We start from the raw sequence: 16,936 nt of genomic DNA on the forward strand, positions 1-16,936 counted from the left end.
TGATGTGAGAGATGAAACAGCGTTGAAAGTGGATGGAGAAAAAAGACAAGTCTACTCTGCAAATAACATATGACATGAACTCAAACACTTCAAGCAGTTTTCAAATATGCACCATGTCACAGTGAACTGCTTCCTGTTTAAATGTTTTAACTTGGTTTTCACCAGTTTCCATTTAAGTCTTCCGTTTCTTCTTCACTGGTGACTTTGAAGTTATCTAGATGAGTTCCCCTCCTCCCTCAACCACTTTACTGCAAGTCTCAGATTTCTATAATCTTTCCTCATAGTTCACGTCCTTGTGTTGTTTCTTTTTCTGTATCCCTTCCAACATATGCATATCTTCTGTGGAATGGTGATCAGAGCTGTACTCTGAGTGTGGTCTGACCAATGTACCATGAAACCCCTTCAGAGCTTCTGCAGACTTGTGTTTGACAGTTCTGTTTCTACAATAAAACATTCCATCAGCTTTGAGTTACACACTGAAAATAACTCATTCACTTATGGACATATTTCTGAGATTCCTGGTACTTGGATGTCAAAGGAGGTGGTGAATTTAGTTAAGATAAAGGAATTTGTGAGGTTTAGGAAGCTAAAATCAAACAGAGCCCTCAAAAATTATAAAGAAGCCAGAAAAGAACTCAGTAATGGAATTAGAAAACCAGGAAGGGTCACAAAAAGTTTGTTGCAGATAGGATTAAAGAGAATCACAAGGCGTTCTATACATACATCAAGAGCAAGAGGATAATGAAGGAATGGGTAGGTCCTTTCAAAGATAAAGGAGGAAACGTGATTGGAGGTGAAGAATGTGGGTCACCTATTCAGGAAAGTCATAGCATAGATATTCTGTTTCTGCTGCTGAGGAATAAGTTGAGTGGCGGGAGTTGTGGTTAGAGTTGCCAGGAAATCCACTGGAGTTGTCATTAGAAAACCCTGGGAGAATTGGCTTGGATAGCATCAGGTAGAACTGAGGATCCGTCACCTATGGTGAGAAACATACTTCCACTGTCACTAAGTGTTACAAACTGCAACTGTGTGCATATCCCACACAGAGGTCAGGCTCCAATGAGGTCACGATGAAGGACTTGCACAATGTCCTCCATCAGCTCCAGTTTGGCGAAGGCAGTGAGGGACAAGAGGGTGGGCAGTGCACAAGAGATGCCACAGGAATGCTGCACTTATTCCTGAAAACAAAGACCATGGATCGAAGAGCCACCAAGCCTCAGATCACTAAAATGTAAGAACCAGCCACAATCTGCACAGCTCCAAGACACCGATGCCCCACTCCGCGTGCTCCCTGCAAAGACATTTCCATCATGTCTTACTTGGGCAGCATGTTCACACGTGTCCTGCTGTCAATTATTGTACCATTCTTCTAACTGATCTCAGGCACAAGAAAGAAATCCACCCATAGAAGCTAAGAACCTCTGATGGGTCATCAAGGGTGTGCACATAGGAAGTAGATTCCCAGCAAGCAGGCAGACTCTTAGCGTCAAAGGGGCCATTAGTGTGAGGATGCTGAAACCCTTGTAAGACAGCAAAACTGATGAGATACTAGAATGTTAAAGTTCTGCACTACTGGGTATTTTTGTTGTTCTAATCTGTTCTGAACCTGCAAGCACTCTATACCTGCAGGGCAAATCACTTTCTCACTGTGCAGAGGCAAGTCAGATGGTGTGACAGTTGCAGGAAAGTATCACCACTGAGGCTCCCAGTGAATCAGCAGTTATGTTTTAGAGAAAGCTTTCTCTGTTATTTTGAACACAGTCTGAGGACCTGGAGCTTTTCTAACATCCTTCAGTGAGTTGTGAAACTGCCCTGTAGCATTCTCCTTATGTCAGCAGAATGTCCCTTCAACGGTGAATGTAACAATCCTAGCTGTCCAAAGGCTGTTCACCATGGTTATCAGTTGCACTTACTATCGTCAGTTAACGTTGGTAAAGCTAGATGTTGGTGTGAATAATGATGCATTTCTGATTATGGCTGCACTAACCTGAACAATGCAGGAAAAAAAGTACCTGGTTTGATTTTAGTAGACACTATTTGCCAAGGAATAATCACTATGCAATCTTGAACAGGTACATAAGTTGAAGAGAAAAGAAGTGGAACAAGGAGCTAAGCAATCAATTCCGAAGTTAAATAATAATCAGAAAGTTTATATTAAATATAATCAACACTAACTTGGCCTCAACTGGAATATTGTGCTCAATTCTCAACAGCATGCTTTGGAAGCCATACCTTAGAACCAACTGTTTTGTTTTGCAAGAACAATGGTGGTGTCACCAGCCAAATAGCACTATGCTTCTCCATTCTATTATTCAGTCATAGTAGTGGTGCCAGATCTTGGATCTGCAGCCATCTTGGTGGGTGGGCGCACCAAAACTCAGAACAGAGCCCTTAATAATACTAGAGCAATTTAATTAGAAAACTATGGACATAAACAATAAACTCAGCACAATTGTCACACTACCTGTAAATGTGCAACACACTACTTGTAAAGGCGTGAGCAGTCCCTGTGAATTCCCTGCACAGCTCTAATTTAAAAACCCTCCACACTTTACAACCAGATATTGGCTTCATCATGAGATACTGCAAATTGTTAAGCTTCCTTTTACTTTGTCACAAATTTTTATGCTGATAGCCAGGGATCTGTGCACAAAAATCTGAGCTTAATACAACTGTGAAAAAATTGAGAGTTTGCTGTCTTTTGGATGAAACCTTAAACCTAGCCTAGTCTGTACTCTCAGGTGGAAGCTAACATTTCTGTGGCTCTGTTCTGAACAGCAAAGGAGGAAATTCTCTCCCATATCCTGACTAATGGCTATCCCTAACTCAATATGTCTTAAATAAGTATTCACTCACTATCACAGTGCTGGTTGTGGCAGCTTGCTGTGCACAAATTTGTTGCTGCAGTTTCCATCAGATAGCTGGCTGCACTTTGAGCACTCAAGTGGCTGTGAAGTAATTCTGGATAATGGGAAAGGCACCATACTGTATTTATCTACAAAAGTCTTTGTTTTGCTCTGTCCTCTTGGTAAAGGCTAAACAGTCAAATCAGTTTTGCTTAACGGACAACTGAGCAACCAACTCATTCTTCACACTGTTACTTAAGTGAAAAGGGATTTGGGTTCTGACCAGAAGAGGTCACTGCTGCAGTTCATTAACAACAGACCAATAGGATTTTACTTTCCTTCTGCTTTTGAAGCAAACATTAATCTTAACAATGTTAAAACAAAGCCAAATGGCCTCTATTATATCCAGCTGTACTGCTCAAATGTACCTTTTCCATTCTAGGTCAACAATCCAGACTGGTAAGCTTGGAAGTCATGATGCTGTTAACTTATTACAGAAGTATGGTCACAAACTAAGATCAAAGTTTGAGACGATAATCAAACAATTATAGATATGTGCCTGATACTAAGTTTATACTACACACAATTAAATACATCAAGACTCCTAAGGCACCCTCACCCACAAAAGAACAGGAAGGTACAGTATATGCTGACATTAGATTGTGAAACAAATTTATTCCACTGCACATGTTCAGAGTACTGCTACTAATGATACTTTATAAATCTTAAACTAGTGGTCGCCAACCTTTTTAAGCCCAAGATCCCCTACCTCGGCCTTAGTGAAAGGCAAGATCTACCCACTGAATCGTTTAGAGAAAAAACAGCTCAGATTGCACTTCCAACTTGAGGCCTTTTATTTGGGCTAATCGTATTTGAATTACATAAAATGCTTTTGTCAAACTTTCAAATTAATTCAACCAAGAAAATGCTGTAACTAGCATATCAAACAGGCCATAGCTGTCTTTCTTTAAGAATATTACAATACTTCATACCTTTTGTAGTAACTTCTACTTTGAAAAAGGATCACTCGACAACTTCATGTCCAGAGGAACAACTTTATCTGGGACGGCAAAACCAATACGGTGGAGGGGCTTATACACACATGCACAGAAAAGACCGGAAGTAGAACCCCGCAACCCCGAAAACAACCTCTGTTTACAAACAGGTTTCTGTGGTGGGAGTATGGCTATATTACCGTTATCCTAATTGGTATTAACTTATCTTTATAATGCTCACATTACAACAATTCTCCCCCTTTAAATTCCAACATTCCCCAAATGTAAAAGAACTGGGAAACAAAAAACAGTGGTGTCATTATCTTGCGTACCTCTGAAACTTATACTAGTGTCTCAGTAACAGTTTACCAATACAAAATACCTGAAAAACACGGCAGATTCAACATTCAGTCTAACAAAGTAAACTGTCCATTCAAGTATTCAGTCTGTCAGGAGGTTTGCGAGGGCACTGTGCTGCAACAGATGACAATCATGAAATCTAAGTACAGGAGCTGTCTTACTGACAGACACCTCACAGACGGTCTCAAACTGGCTGCCTGTAGTTATGAGCCAAATTTCAGGGAACTAGCAGAAAGTATTCAGCCCCAGTCATCACACTGAGTGCAACAATCAATTTTTATTCATTTATTTTTCGTGTTGAAATAAAATTAAATAATGAAACATAGAATTAAAGGTGTTGTAATGTGAGCATTATAAAAATAAGTAATACTAATTATGATAGTATTTCTGGGTTGCGGGGTTTTACTTCCAGTCTTTTCTACCGTGGTGCATGGCGAGGGAGCTACACACATGCGCACTGGGCAGAAAGAACGGAACTAAAACCCCGCAACCCACAAGCAATCTCTCTTTACAAACAGCTTTCAGTAGCAGAAGTATTGCTATATTACCATTATCCTAATTAGTATTACTTATTTTTATAATGCTCACATTACAACAGTATTTGTGTATTTATTTTTCATTTTTTTCGGGATCTACTGGGAAGGTCTCAGCGATCGACCGGTTGGTGACCACTATCTTAAACACTAGCATAAATCACACTTAAACCTGTTCTCCGATGCACAACAGGGCGTTATTTCCGAACAGAAAGGGAAACATGCCAAAGAATCGATTAAACTTTGCTCTTAACCCAGTTCTGTTTATTTTTTCCAACATCCCTTCTTGTCATGTTTTAGTATCCCATTAAACATGTTATTACACCTGCAATGATCTTTACATATATATGTTATCATTGCAACAACGGTTATAATAACACTAGGTATTAAATTAGGAAGGCTTACCATCACCATTTTTGAAGATAATCCCCACCGGCTCTCCTCCCACCATCTTATTGTTATATAGAATCCAAAGAGGCTTCATTTTGGAATCCATGAACTTGCATTTTTCTATGCTATTAAAGTCAAGAAGGATCATATTAATGCAAAAACAGAATATTGTTAAAATGTCAAATCACTTCATACTACTAATGACCAAATTGTTTGCGAATTGCTCATTTTACAGTATTGGGCTCAATTTTATTCAAACATAATTACGTATTTAGATTTACTGCTGTTACTCCACTTCGATAATAAGAGACAGAATAAAACATGTGAAGCAAACTTGTCTAGCTCAAGGTAAGATCAATTTAACTAGCAAAAACCAAGTGCTGAGATTGAGTCTAAGTGAATTATTATTATACTCTTACTAACCATAGCAAGGACAGCTACTTAATAGAATCATATTTACCAATGGCACAAAACATTTTTTAATAGTTTTCAGCAGCAATGCATCACCGGTTATGAAAATTTAATTTATGTATGGATTGATCTCCTTGCTTATGTTTTATTGCAGATTTTCAGTTAAATACTTTTTAAACTTCATTTTTAAAATTTTTTCCTGAACTTTTAACCTTTGTTTTACATTGAAGTTGAAGACTGTTAGTGTAAGATCACTAATTACATTTCTACACTTGAAAGCTGACATCAAATTAAATCCTGAATTGCTGCCTCGGCTATGATCATGACTCAATCTGCTATTTTTTTTGGTCTGAATAGCTCAGCAAAATAAGCAGGTTCTATTTACCCCATGAGTCATTGAAAATTTATGCCCATAATTTCTCTCAATAACCTTCTACTGCACAAGTCAACCTACACTTTGCATTCATGATGGGTTTATCCGTGGGAGGGGATGGACTCCCACAGTTTGAATCGAGTTTACAAGCTCATGGCATTCTAGTAAGGTCAGTGTGCAATTGGAACAATTACAAATACAGCAATTTTTCCAAACTCTTATGTAGAAAAAATGAACAAACTTACTTCAGCTCTGAAAGGATAACACTAGGATCCAGTGGTGATCTGAAGTCAGATAATGCTTCCTTGTATATGGGCTGTTTTAAGCAGGTATGCATCACATCTTTTAATTTATTCTTTGCCACCTTCAGGGAACTTATTTTAACTAGATTATTGATAGCTTTCATCTTATTCAAGGCTTCCACCTGTAACAAAACAAAAACAAGCTGTTTCTTCCTCTGAAAATTCATACAAACAGCCAAACTTTCTCTGTGATATGTGATATTAGGAAACAGCACCTTAACAATATAACTATTTGCTGATTTAATGGCATCAACTAGTTTGTACAAAATTATTGGTAATACAGTTAATCTCACACTGCAGTCTCTTGCACCTCTTAATTTCCCACTGTGTATTACTAACACTTGAAATATCAATGATGATTTTCAATGAACATTAAAGGTAATTGCATGCCAAAATGAAACACATAACAGGTTATCGTCTTTAGGAGTTCAGTATAAACACAAAGTATAGCTGTTGCTAAGGGAATTGTGTATAAAGTCTCATTCTATTTAGTCTGACCTAAAGTTTTTATTCGGGCCACTCATTCATATTTACAATATTCAACCCCCTTGGAAGTTTCATGTTTTATTGTTTTACAACATTGAATCACAGTGGATTTAATTTGGCTTTTTTGACATTGATCAACAGAAAATACTCTTCTATATCAAAGTGAAAACAAATTTCTACAAACTGGTCTAAATTTATTACAATTATTAAACACAAAATAATTGAATGTATAATTACACACCCAATTCAAGTCAGTATTTAGTAGACTTTTAGTAGTTAGTCAGACTTTTGGCAGAAATTACAGCCTTGAGTCTGTTTGGATAGGTCTGTATCAGCTTTGCAAATCTGGACACTGCAATTTCTCCCCATTCTCCTTTACCAAACTGCACAAGCTCTGTCAGATTGCATGGGATGAGTGAACAGCCCTTTTCAAGTCCAGCCACAAATTCTCAACAGAATTGAGGTCTGGACTCTGAATTGACCACTCCAGGATGTTAACTTTGTTCTTTTAAGCCATTCCTGTGTAGCTTTGGCTTTATGTTTGGGGTCATTGTCTTGCTGGAAAACAAATCTTCTCCCAAATCGCAGTTCTCTTGCAGACTGCATCAGGTTTTCCTCCAGAATTTCCCCGCATTTTGCTGCATCCATTTTACCCTCTACCTTCACAAGCCTTCCAGGGCCTGCTGCAGCGAAGCATCACCACAACATGATGTAGCCACCATCATGCTTCACAGTAGGGATGGTGTGTTTTCCATGTGCAGTGTTTGGTTTACACCAAACGTAGTGTTTAGTCTAGTGGCCAAAAAGCTCAACTTTGGTTTCATCAGACCATAGAACCTTCTTCCAGCTGACTTCAGAGTCTCCCACATGCCTCCTGGCAAACACTAGCTGAAATTTCACGTGTTTTTTTTCCCCCACAGTGGCCTTCTCTTTGCCACTCTCCCATAAAGCTGTCACCGGTGAAGCACCCAGGCAACAGTTGTTGTATGTGCAGTCTTTCCCATCTCAGCCACTGAAGCTTGTAGCTCCTCCAGAGTTATCATAGGTCGCTTGCTGGCCTCCCTAAGTCCCCTTCTTTCACCATGACTCAGTATTTGAGGATGGCCTACTCTAGGCAGATTTACAGCTGTGCCATATTCTTTCCATTTCTTGATGATTGACTTAACAGTACTCCAAGGGATATTCAGTGACTTGGAAATTTTCTTGTATCCATCTCTTGGTTTGTACTTTTCAACAACCTTTTTGTGGAGTTGCTTGGAGTGTTCCTCATGGTGTAGTTTTTCCCAGGATACTGACTCACAAGCACTTGGACCTTCCAGATACAGGTGTATTTTTACTACAGTCAATTGAAACACCTTGACTGCACACAGAAATCTCCATTCAACTAACATGACTTCTAAAACCAACTGGCTACAAAAGTGATGATTCGGTGTGCCATATTAAAAATGGGGTGAATACCTATGCAATCAATTATTTTGTGTTTTATACTTGTAATTAATTTAAATCACTTTGTACAGACCTGCTTTCACTTTCATACGAAAGAATTTTTTCTTGTTGATCAGTGTCCAAAAGAAGCCAAATCAAATTCACTGTGATTCAATGTTGTAAAACAATAAAACATGAAACCTTCCGGGGCAGGGCCGAATACTTTTTATAGGTGCTGTATTGCCCTAAGAGCATTTGAAATAGTTAACTTTAACAAAGCTCCAAGATGATAATTTTTAAAAATTCAATAGATTAAAACAAATGACTAAGTTATCAGTATATTGTATCTCAGGTTCAACTTTTCAACTGGAAACCTTAGACATAGAAGAAATGTCTCAAAATAAATTGAATCTATTTTTTTGGAAAGCACAGCATAATTGGAGCAGCTGGCAGCAAAAAAAGTAATGAGTGGAATGACAGTACAGCCTGCCTGCTGAAATTCATTATAACATAATTACCACACGAGTACAGTTCAGCTTGTGTTGTTTATTGTGCCGTAACTGCTTTCTCCTCTTGCCACTGTTCTCTCCCAGCTCCACACCACCACCCACGACCCTCCCGATCAAAAGATATTTTTCTTCATTCACGGCAGAAACCAGGTTCCAAAGATACCACAATTTGAGCCACATGTTCTGACAGCCTTTATAAATATTCCCTTCCTACATCATTGATCCAGATGGTAAAATATGGCATATTTGACCCCAAGTAAATCATTAAGCCCTGACAACATACAACTGAAACAGAGGAAACAAGAGGGAGAACGAGAGGGCGAGAGTGAGAATATGTGCGGGGGGGGGGGCACAGGATGCACACATGCTCGCGGGGGAACAGACAACGGTCTTTCTCTCTACCGCACCCCATCTCTCCCTCGTGAGTGGTGGTGGGGGGGGAGCAATATCTCACACACACACACACACACACACACACACACGGTCAGGTGGTTAAGGCATTGGACTAGCGATCTGAAGGTCGTGAGTTCGAGCCCCAGCCGAGGCTGCGTGTTGTGTCCTTGAGCAAGGCACTTAATCACACGTTGCTCTGCGACGACACTGGTGCCAAGCTGTATGGGCTCTAATGCCCTTCCCTTGGACAACATTGGTGTCGTGGAGAGGGGAGACTTGCAGCATGGGCAACTGCCGGTCTTCCATACAACCTCGCCCAGGCCTGCGCCCTGGAGAGTGAAGAATTTCCAGGTGCAGATCCATGGTCTTGCAAGACTAACGGATACACACACACACATATACATACACACACAAATAAATAAAGTGAGAGATTGCTTTTATATTCCCCTCTCTCTCTCCCTCTCCACCTCCCCTTCTTGCATGCCCTGCCTGATTGCACACCCTACCCAGCTCTCCCCTCACACAAGCTCCCTACTCGCCTCCACCCCTCTCATGCACGCACCCTACCCACCTCCCCCTGTTATGCATGCACCCTCCCTCCTCTCCCTGCACCCTACCCACCCTCCCTCCCTCTCTCTCTCGTGCGCCCTAACCCCCCCCCGCATGTGCTATAGAGAGGGGGGTGCATGCTAGAGAGAGAGGCAGAGCACAGACAAACAAAATACAACAGCTACTTTCAAATTCTAAAATAATGACATTTTAATACTTAAAAACTTAGAAGCGTAAGGAAGAGCACTTAATATAGAATGCTTCTATATCCAGTTTTGGCCATACCAGTGTAATACTTCAAGGGGGCTGGATCTGGAGTGGGTGAACATCCCCCTGGAAAAGCAAATCGGCCCAAGTGCCAGTTATCTGAGCTAGAATTTGACAAATATAAATGCTCCTGCATTAAGAATAATAATATGTGAAAGTATTACGAGGTAGAATGCAATAATTACTTTAGAAGGTGTATGAATAGAACATTCCCTGTGTGCAAAATGAACATACAGTTGGTCTCAATTAGAAACTGTGCCCTATAATGACACTGTTATAAACAACCCCATTGACAATCACTCAAACAATGGATATTTGCCAAAAGGAAACAGCATACAATTCATAGGATTTTCATATTTTCTTGCTTGTGTGGAAAATGCTTTGGAGAGCCTGAACTCAGCAGGGAACATTAAATTTTCATAATCCCTAAAAGCAAATGCTTGATAGCCGAGTACTGTATTAGCAAAGGCGGTGCAGTAACCAGTTCCAAACTATTTTAAAGCACAATATAAATTTCTTATTTGTGTTGCTTTTGTATCATATGTGCTTCTCCTAGTTGAAATCCAGGCAGAAGCTCTGTTGAAGTGTTTGCTGACAATAGCTTCTCATTAAGTGCACATTATGGATCTATACCGCTCTCAACATAAAGGCGATATCCAAGTCATAATCACAAAAGCTCGGAATTAGATATCAGCACTGGCAACTCAGTTGGAAATGTTTCCCATAAAAGGATGCTGGAACATGGAAAACAAATTTCAATTCCTAATTTGACATTGAACCCATGAACACTACCTCACTTTTTAAATATATACTATTTCTGTTTTTGCACGATTTTTAATCTATTCAATATACATATACCATAATTGATTTACTTACTTACTTTTACTTTTTTTCTTCTATATTATGCATTGCATTGAACTGCTGCTGCTAAATTAACAAATTTCACGACACGTGCCAGTGATAATAAATCTGATTCTGAAAATTCTGGAAGAACTCAGCAAATCAGGCTGCACCCATGGAGAGGGGAGAAAGTTGATGTTTCAGGCTGAGGCCCTTCATCAGGTCTCAAGACAATAAGGCAATTATATTGAAAGAGATACAATAATGGAGAAGGAGATTAAAGAACACAAGATGATGGGTAAGAGTGGGAAGGTCAGAATTAATTCCAGAGCATGTAACTTCATTATTTGGTATATGTTATGTCACCAAGGATTCACAAATTTCCATGCTTACTCACTAATGTATGATGTACCGTGGAGAGCAGTCTGAGTGGTTGCATCACTACTTGGTATGAATCACCAATGCATTGGATTTAAGGAACCTGCAGAGGGTTGTAAATCCAGCCAGCTCCATCACAGGCATAATCCTTCCCACTATCAAAAACATCTTCAAAGGACAGTGCCTCAAGAAGGTGGCATCCATCATTAAGACCCTTCACACCTAGGACCTCTTCTCATTATTAACGTTATGGAGTACAGGAACCCAAAAGCCCACATTCAATATTTTAGAAACAGGTTCTTCTCCTCTGCCACCAGATTTCTGAACGGTTCATGAACACTAACCATTTTTTGCACTTTTTATTTTTATTGTAACTTACAGCAATTTTTTTGTCTTGCACTGTATTGCTGCCACAAAACAACAAATTTCACAACACATGACAATGTTATTTAAACAATTAAACACCTCCTTGTTGTGCTTTCATTAATTGGGTACAACAAAAGCTCCTTGGCAGCTTTCAGACTTCTTACTTCTGACAATTTATAAATTACTTAACACACTCATTCCTTTACAAATTAACATTTCTTTCTTGGAGTTTCATAAATATTCATCTTGCCTTTCCACTCATCTTCACCGCACAGTGAACAAGACAAAGTCAAAGTGAATAAAGAAAGGAACTACTGAAAACGTAGGGTGTAAATCTAACATGTCTACAATTCTATTACTCTGCAAGATAGTAAAGCCAAAATGATACATCCAAATTTTGCTTGGAAATCCTTTGCGCCCACAAAGGTTTTAGTGAGTAAGCATGGAAAGTCTTTCCAGAAGTATTTACTTTTTTATTTGGAGCTACTGTGCAGTACAGCCCTTTCCAACCCAATAAACTGCACCTCCTAGCATCCACCTATTTAACCTTCACCTGATCACAGGACAATTCACAATGACCAATTAATTATCACTGAGATACAGTGCAGAGTAGGTCCTCCCGCCCTTCAAGCTGCGCCACCCAGCAATCCCCCAGATGAATCACAGGACAATTTACAATGACAAATTAACCTACCAACCAGTACATCTTTGGACTGTGGGAAGAAACCCCAGTGTTCACAGGGAGGACTCCTTACCAAGCTGTAATAACGTCACGCTAACCACAATGCTATCATGGTGCCGCATAGTTGACCATGTATTCAAACCACCGCCTACCCGATGGCAAATACTACAGCAGAAAGTGACACAACTTGCTTCAAACTCCCAAGCAAAATTTATACGTTTTGCCAGCTGGAGATGTGGTGGCATCTATACCAGACTTCAAAGTTAATGGTCCCAAGTTCAAATTCAGCTGGCTCCTTGCACGCTTTCCATCTATGCTGGGGTGAGTGTTGAGCTAGCGACTCGGCCTCATAAAAAGTCAAATGCTACGGAAATGACAAAAATGCTGCCTGATGCGTCACAAGGTGCAATAAGGAACAACAAATTTATACATTATTCTTCCTGCTCCAGAAACAAATTGCAAGTAGCCATTTTCATCTGCAGTTTAGTTCTCATTATTTTTTCACTATTAACACAGATCAACACTTAATTATATTTGATGTGCTTAGCATTTCCCATCACAACATGAATGCATATGTTCTTATGGTAGGGAGTGCATTGCAGAAATATCTGTGGCTTGGCAACCGTCAAACAGATTAATATGCAAACGTTTAAAATGTTGTAAATGGTTTTATGTAACACTAAACTGCATAGAAAAGATGATTCCAGGTGCTACAATTGTCCTCTGTGACTTAGGAAATCAATAACAGGTGGACAGATACAAATCACCAGTAACTACAAGCTGATGTCCTGTATAGTAAAATAGCACACTTCTGTAGACTGACCAATCAAATCTGAACAGACAGGCCAACTAAAGGCCAATTTCTCCATTTAACAAACACCTACAACTAGGCTGATTACCTAATGGCAGTCAATGTTATGCAGTACCCACCTCCACTTCAAATTGGCTTTCTTTCAAACATCTCAGAACACACAATGAAATTGCTTCCATGCATGGCTTCTCTTTTGAAAATTACCCAGAAGGTACAAGCTAGTTTTATATTTGCATGGATATTTTCATTAGTTATAGAATCGTAACTGTGCGACAGAAGCCATCAAGTCCGTATTAGTTCTTTGCAGAGCCACTCATAGTCCCTGTTCTATCAACAATCTACAAGCTTATTTGTCTCTGTTGCTGATCCAATTTCCTTTCAACATTGTTGATCATCTTCACCTTCACCACAGCTATAGACAGCATATTCTATTATTCCAACTGTTGAACAAACAAGGTTTTCCCTTGTGTACAAAACCTTAAATGTGCGTCCTGTAGTCCTTGTGCCATAAACTGATAGTAACACTCATCTAGGTCAGCACACGTAAACATGTCAACTTGTACACCTCTGTCAAATCTCCCTCAATTTCTTTTCCCTCATGGGGAACATCTCTGTTTTGCTTCTTTGCCATAATGTCCAGACCATGTTAAGTTCCGAGTATTTAAAATGATAAAACATAATCAAATTATGAAAGTTTTTTTCCCTTCCTGAGGATGGAAATGGCAAATCCTACATGGCAAAGCTTTTGAAGTGAGGGGTAAAGTTTAAAGGAGAGGTAGGAGGTAAAGTTTCTCTTCTCCCCCTCAGAGAACTTCTATGCATATGAACACCTTGTCCCATTGCCTTATCTGATATCCTTAGCCAAATTATACCACCCATGCTTCCTTCTAATATGTGTCACTTATATACATGCCTGACCTGTCTGCATATCTTGCTAGCCTGTCCAGTGCACTTGATCGGTGTCTGTATGTGCCGAATCGTAACTGTCTGTGCTGTGGGTGACTATACGTACTGTGTTTGCACCCTGGCTCTAGAGGAATATTTTGTTTAGCTGTATACATGTGTATGATTGAATGATGATAAACTTGACCTTGAACTTCATTTGATTTCTAACAGCAAAAGGGAATTCATCAGGTTGACACAGCTGGAGCTTAATGTTATTGGTATACATATGGAAACTACAGATGATGCCAGTGTTAAGGATGTTCTACAGATAGATTCTGTGATAAACAGTGAATAAGCAATAAGTTAACAAACCAAAATGTATGAATGTATGTATGTATGTATATATTTATTTACTTATTTACAAAGGGACTAAGGGAAGAAGCAATGATTTAGGAACTAAGATGCCTTCTCTGCAAAGCTTTTCAAATGGAGAGCTTATGGAAAAGCCGTAATTAACCACCCATGAGAATCAATCAGAAATTGGACCAATGAGGCAAGAGTGGAGAAGGAATTTAAGGAGACTAGGTAAGTGGCCAAAAGTAATAAGGTAAAATATGTGTCAGAGTTTCTCTGCTATTATCATAAGTTACAAGTATGATGTGCAGAATTGATCATTGCAGTTGTTGACATGTTGACATCAACCTCAATTTCTAAATGACTATACTAGAGTGTTTGATGCCTCTTGCACTTAATCAATGAAAATATATTTACCCTTAGGGTTCAAGTATATGTGTTTACTGAAACTGCCACTTCAAACAGCAAATAAATGGAGGGATAGCTCATGATTAAATTATTTATTCATTAACAAGTAAACTGTAGATGCTGGAATGGAGAGAAATAGAATTCATGTTTCAGGCTGATGGCCTTTCATCATCTCCATTATGGAAAGGAAGTTCAAAAGGGAAAATAAAGATCTTGGATATTCTGCATTTCTACAGATATTACCAGCTGCAACAGGCAGGATACACTGTGAAATTAAGCTCCATTCCAGCAGAAACCAATCAGCTAGCTATCTGCCAAAACCCATTGTGGTCCAGCAGTCTGGACAAGCACTAGATGAGAAGAAAATGTGAAAAATCAGGATTTTTGATCCAAATTTACAATTGTAAATAAAAACTGCATGTTTTTTTCCCCTTCTATAATTAACATTCTTCAATCTTATTTGGGGCCTAACCTTTGGACCAGTGAGTATAATTTTATTTGTTTCAAAATAACCATGGAGAAAAGGACTGGTCCTCAACTTTCAATACTAAATGAGTGGAAAGCTAATTTTGATAACATCAGAAACTCTCAAAAGTTCATTGGAAGAGGTTATTTTCCAGGTAAACATACGCCTGGCAAGTGAGAAGCTTTGAAAAGTGTGACTAGAAAAGTTCATGGCCAGCGTGTTCCTATTAGAGTGAAGAGCAAGTCTGGGAGGGTTAGGGAACCTTATCTGACTAGAGATATTAAGATGCTGGTCAGCAAAAAAAAAAAAAGAGCCACAAGTCAGGTATTGGAAGATGGGATCAAGCAAATTCCTTGAACAGCAGAAAGTAAAAGTAGACCAGAAGGAAATTGGGAGGGCAAAAAGTGACCAATAGATTTCCCTGGCAGGTAAGACAGAATTGTTTTAGATTCTGTTTATAAGTAAATTAAGAGCAATGGGGAGATATGGAGAGTGGGTCTCCTTAAGGATCCGTGTAGTAATCTCTGTGTGGAACCATGGAAAATGGGAGACCTTCTAAATCAGCTCTTCTCATCTTTATTTACTGTACAGAAGGTCATGGAAGTTAATGAGTTCAGTGGAGGTAACAGCAATATAAAGGACATTAATATCACCAGAGAGGAAGTGTTAGGTATCCTAAAATACATAGACATGGATAGAATCCCCACAGCTTGAGGAGATGTACCCTAAATTATGGGATGGAAGAGAGGAGATTACTGAGGCCCTAGCAGATTTCTAGAGACACACCATGGAGACAATCACCATCTGGTATGGAGGGGCCACTGCAGAGGATTGAAAAAAAACTGCAGAAAGATGTAAACTCAGCCAGTTCTATCATGGGCACTAGCCTCCCCAGCATCCAGGATGCCTTCAAAAGGCAATGCCTCAGAGAGGAGGCCTCCATCTTTAAGTAACCCCATCACATCGAACATGCCTTCTTCTCATGGCTACCAAAGAGATGGTACAGGACCCTGAAAACACACACTCAACACTGTAGGAATAGCTTCATCCTCTCCACCATCAGATTACAGAATCAGAATCTGGTTTAGTATGAATATTGTAAAATTTGTTGTTTTGTGGCAGCAGTACATTGTAATATATAAAAATAAAAGATACAGATTACAATAAGTATGTGTAAAATAAAATAAAATAAAATTAAATTAAATAAGTAAGTACTGCAAAAAAGTGCAAAAAGAGAGTGGAAAAATACTGGTGTTGTATTCATGGGTTCATTGCCCATTCAGAAAAGCAGAAGGGAAGAAGTTGTTGCTGAAATGTTCAGTGTGTGTACTTTCCTGACAGCAAACTACCGAATGATATCTGGGACTCAGGGACACCGTTCCCTCACTCAGAAGGGAAAATGTTTATTCCAGTCAAAATGAAAAGAAACAATTTGCAAAGAAGAAATGAAGAATTGCTTAGTGTCTGCTGGAAAACATCAGTTCTGCATTTTGCCACAAATCTGAAAAAGTAATGCAGTCAATCTCAGATACTTACTGGCAAACAGCAAAGAAAAAACCAAAACTAAAGTGTTCAGTTTATTCTTTGCTTTTAAAGTACTCTCCACTTTTCACATTAAAGCAATTATGTATCACAGCTTTGCTAAAGAGATAGGGATTCAAAAGAGTGCATTCTCATCACAGCAAAAAAATTCCTTTAATTAAAAGCTATAAATATAATTTTATAAAAAGATTGGGCAACAGAAAATTTAACCCACAACATGCCTTAATTACAAAAATGGCAAGTGGGATTTAATATGCCAGAAGCTGAGACAGTATCTATAGCTTGCCATGCAATTAGATATACAGTTGGAATTTTGGAGTTTGCAGATGTGTGTTTGTTAGGAACCAATAGGCTGGCCCTGGACT

At 39.1% G+C, this 16,936-nt stretch overlaps 1 protein-coding gene across 2 annotated transcripts in view; it reads right to left on the reverse strand.

Moving 5' to 3' along the window:
• pik3cb (phosphatidylinositol-4,5-bisphosphate 3-kinase, catalytic subunit beta) overlaps nucleotides 1–16,936 on the reverse strand; it is a 181,760-nt gene that overhangs the window by 19,441 nt on the left and 145,383 nt on the right. For both annotated transcript variants that reach the window (XM_072255503.1, XM_072255504.1), the window contains exons 16-17: nucleotides 6,154–6,332; nucleotides 5,140–5,249 (exon numbers count right to left, since the gene is read on the reverse strand). In XM_072255503.1, the coding sequence (XP_072111604.1) occupies nucleotides 5,140–5,249; nucleotides 6,154–6,332 (289 nt within the window). The remainder of the gene's footprint in view (nucleotides 1–5,139; nucleotides 5,250–6,153; nucleotides 6,333–16,936) is intronic.

The sequence above is a fragment of the Mobula birostris genome, chromosome 4 (assembly GCF_030028105.1).
Source record: "Mobula birostris isolate sMobBir1 chromosome 4, sMobBir1.hap1, whole genome shotgun sequence".
Taxonomy (NCBI): domain Eukaryota; kingdom Metazoa; phylum Chordata; class Chondrichthyes; order Myliobatiformes; family Myliobatidae; genus Mobula; species Mobula birostris.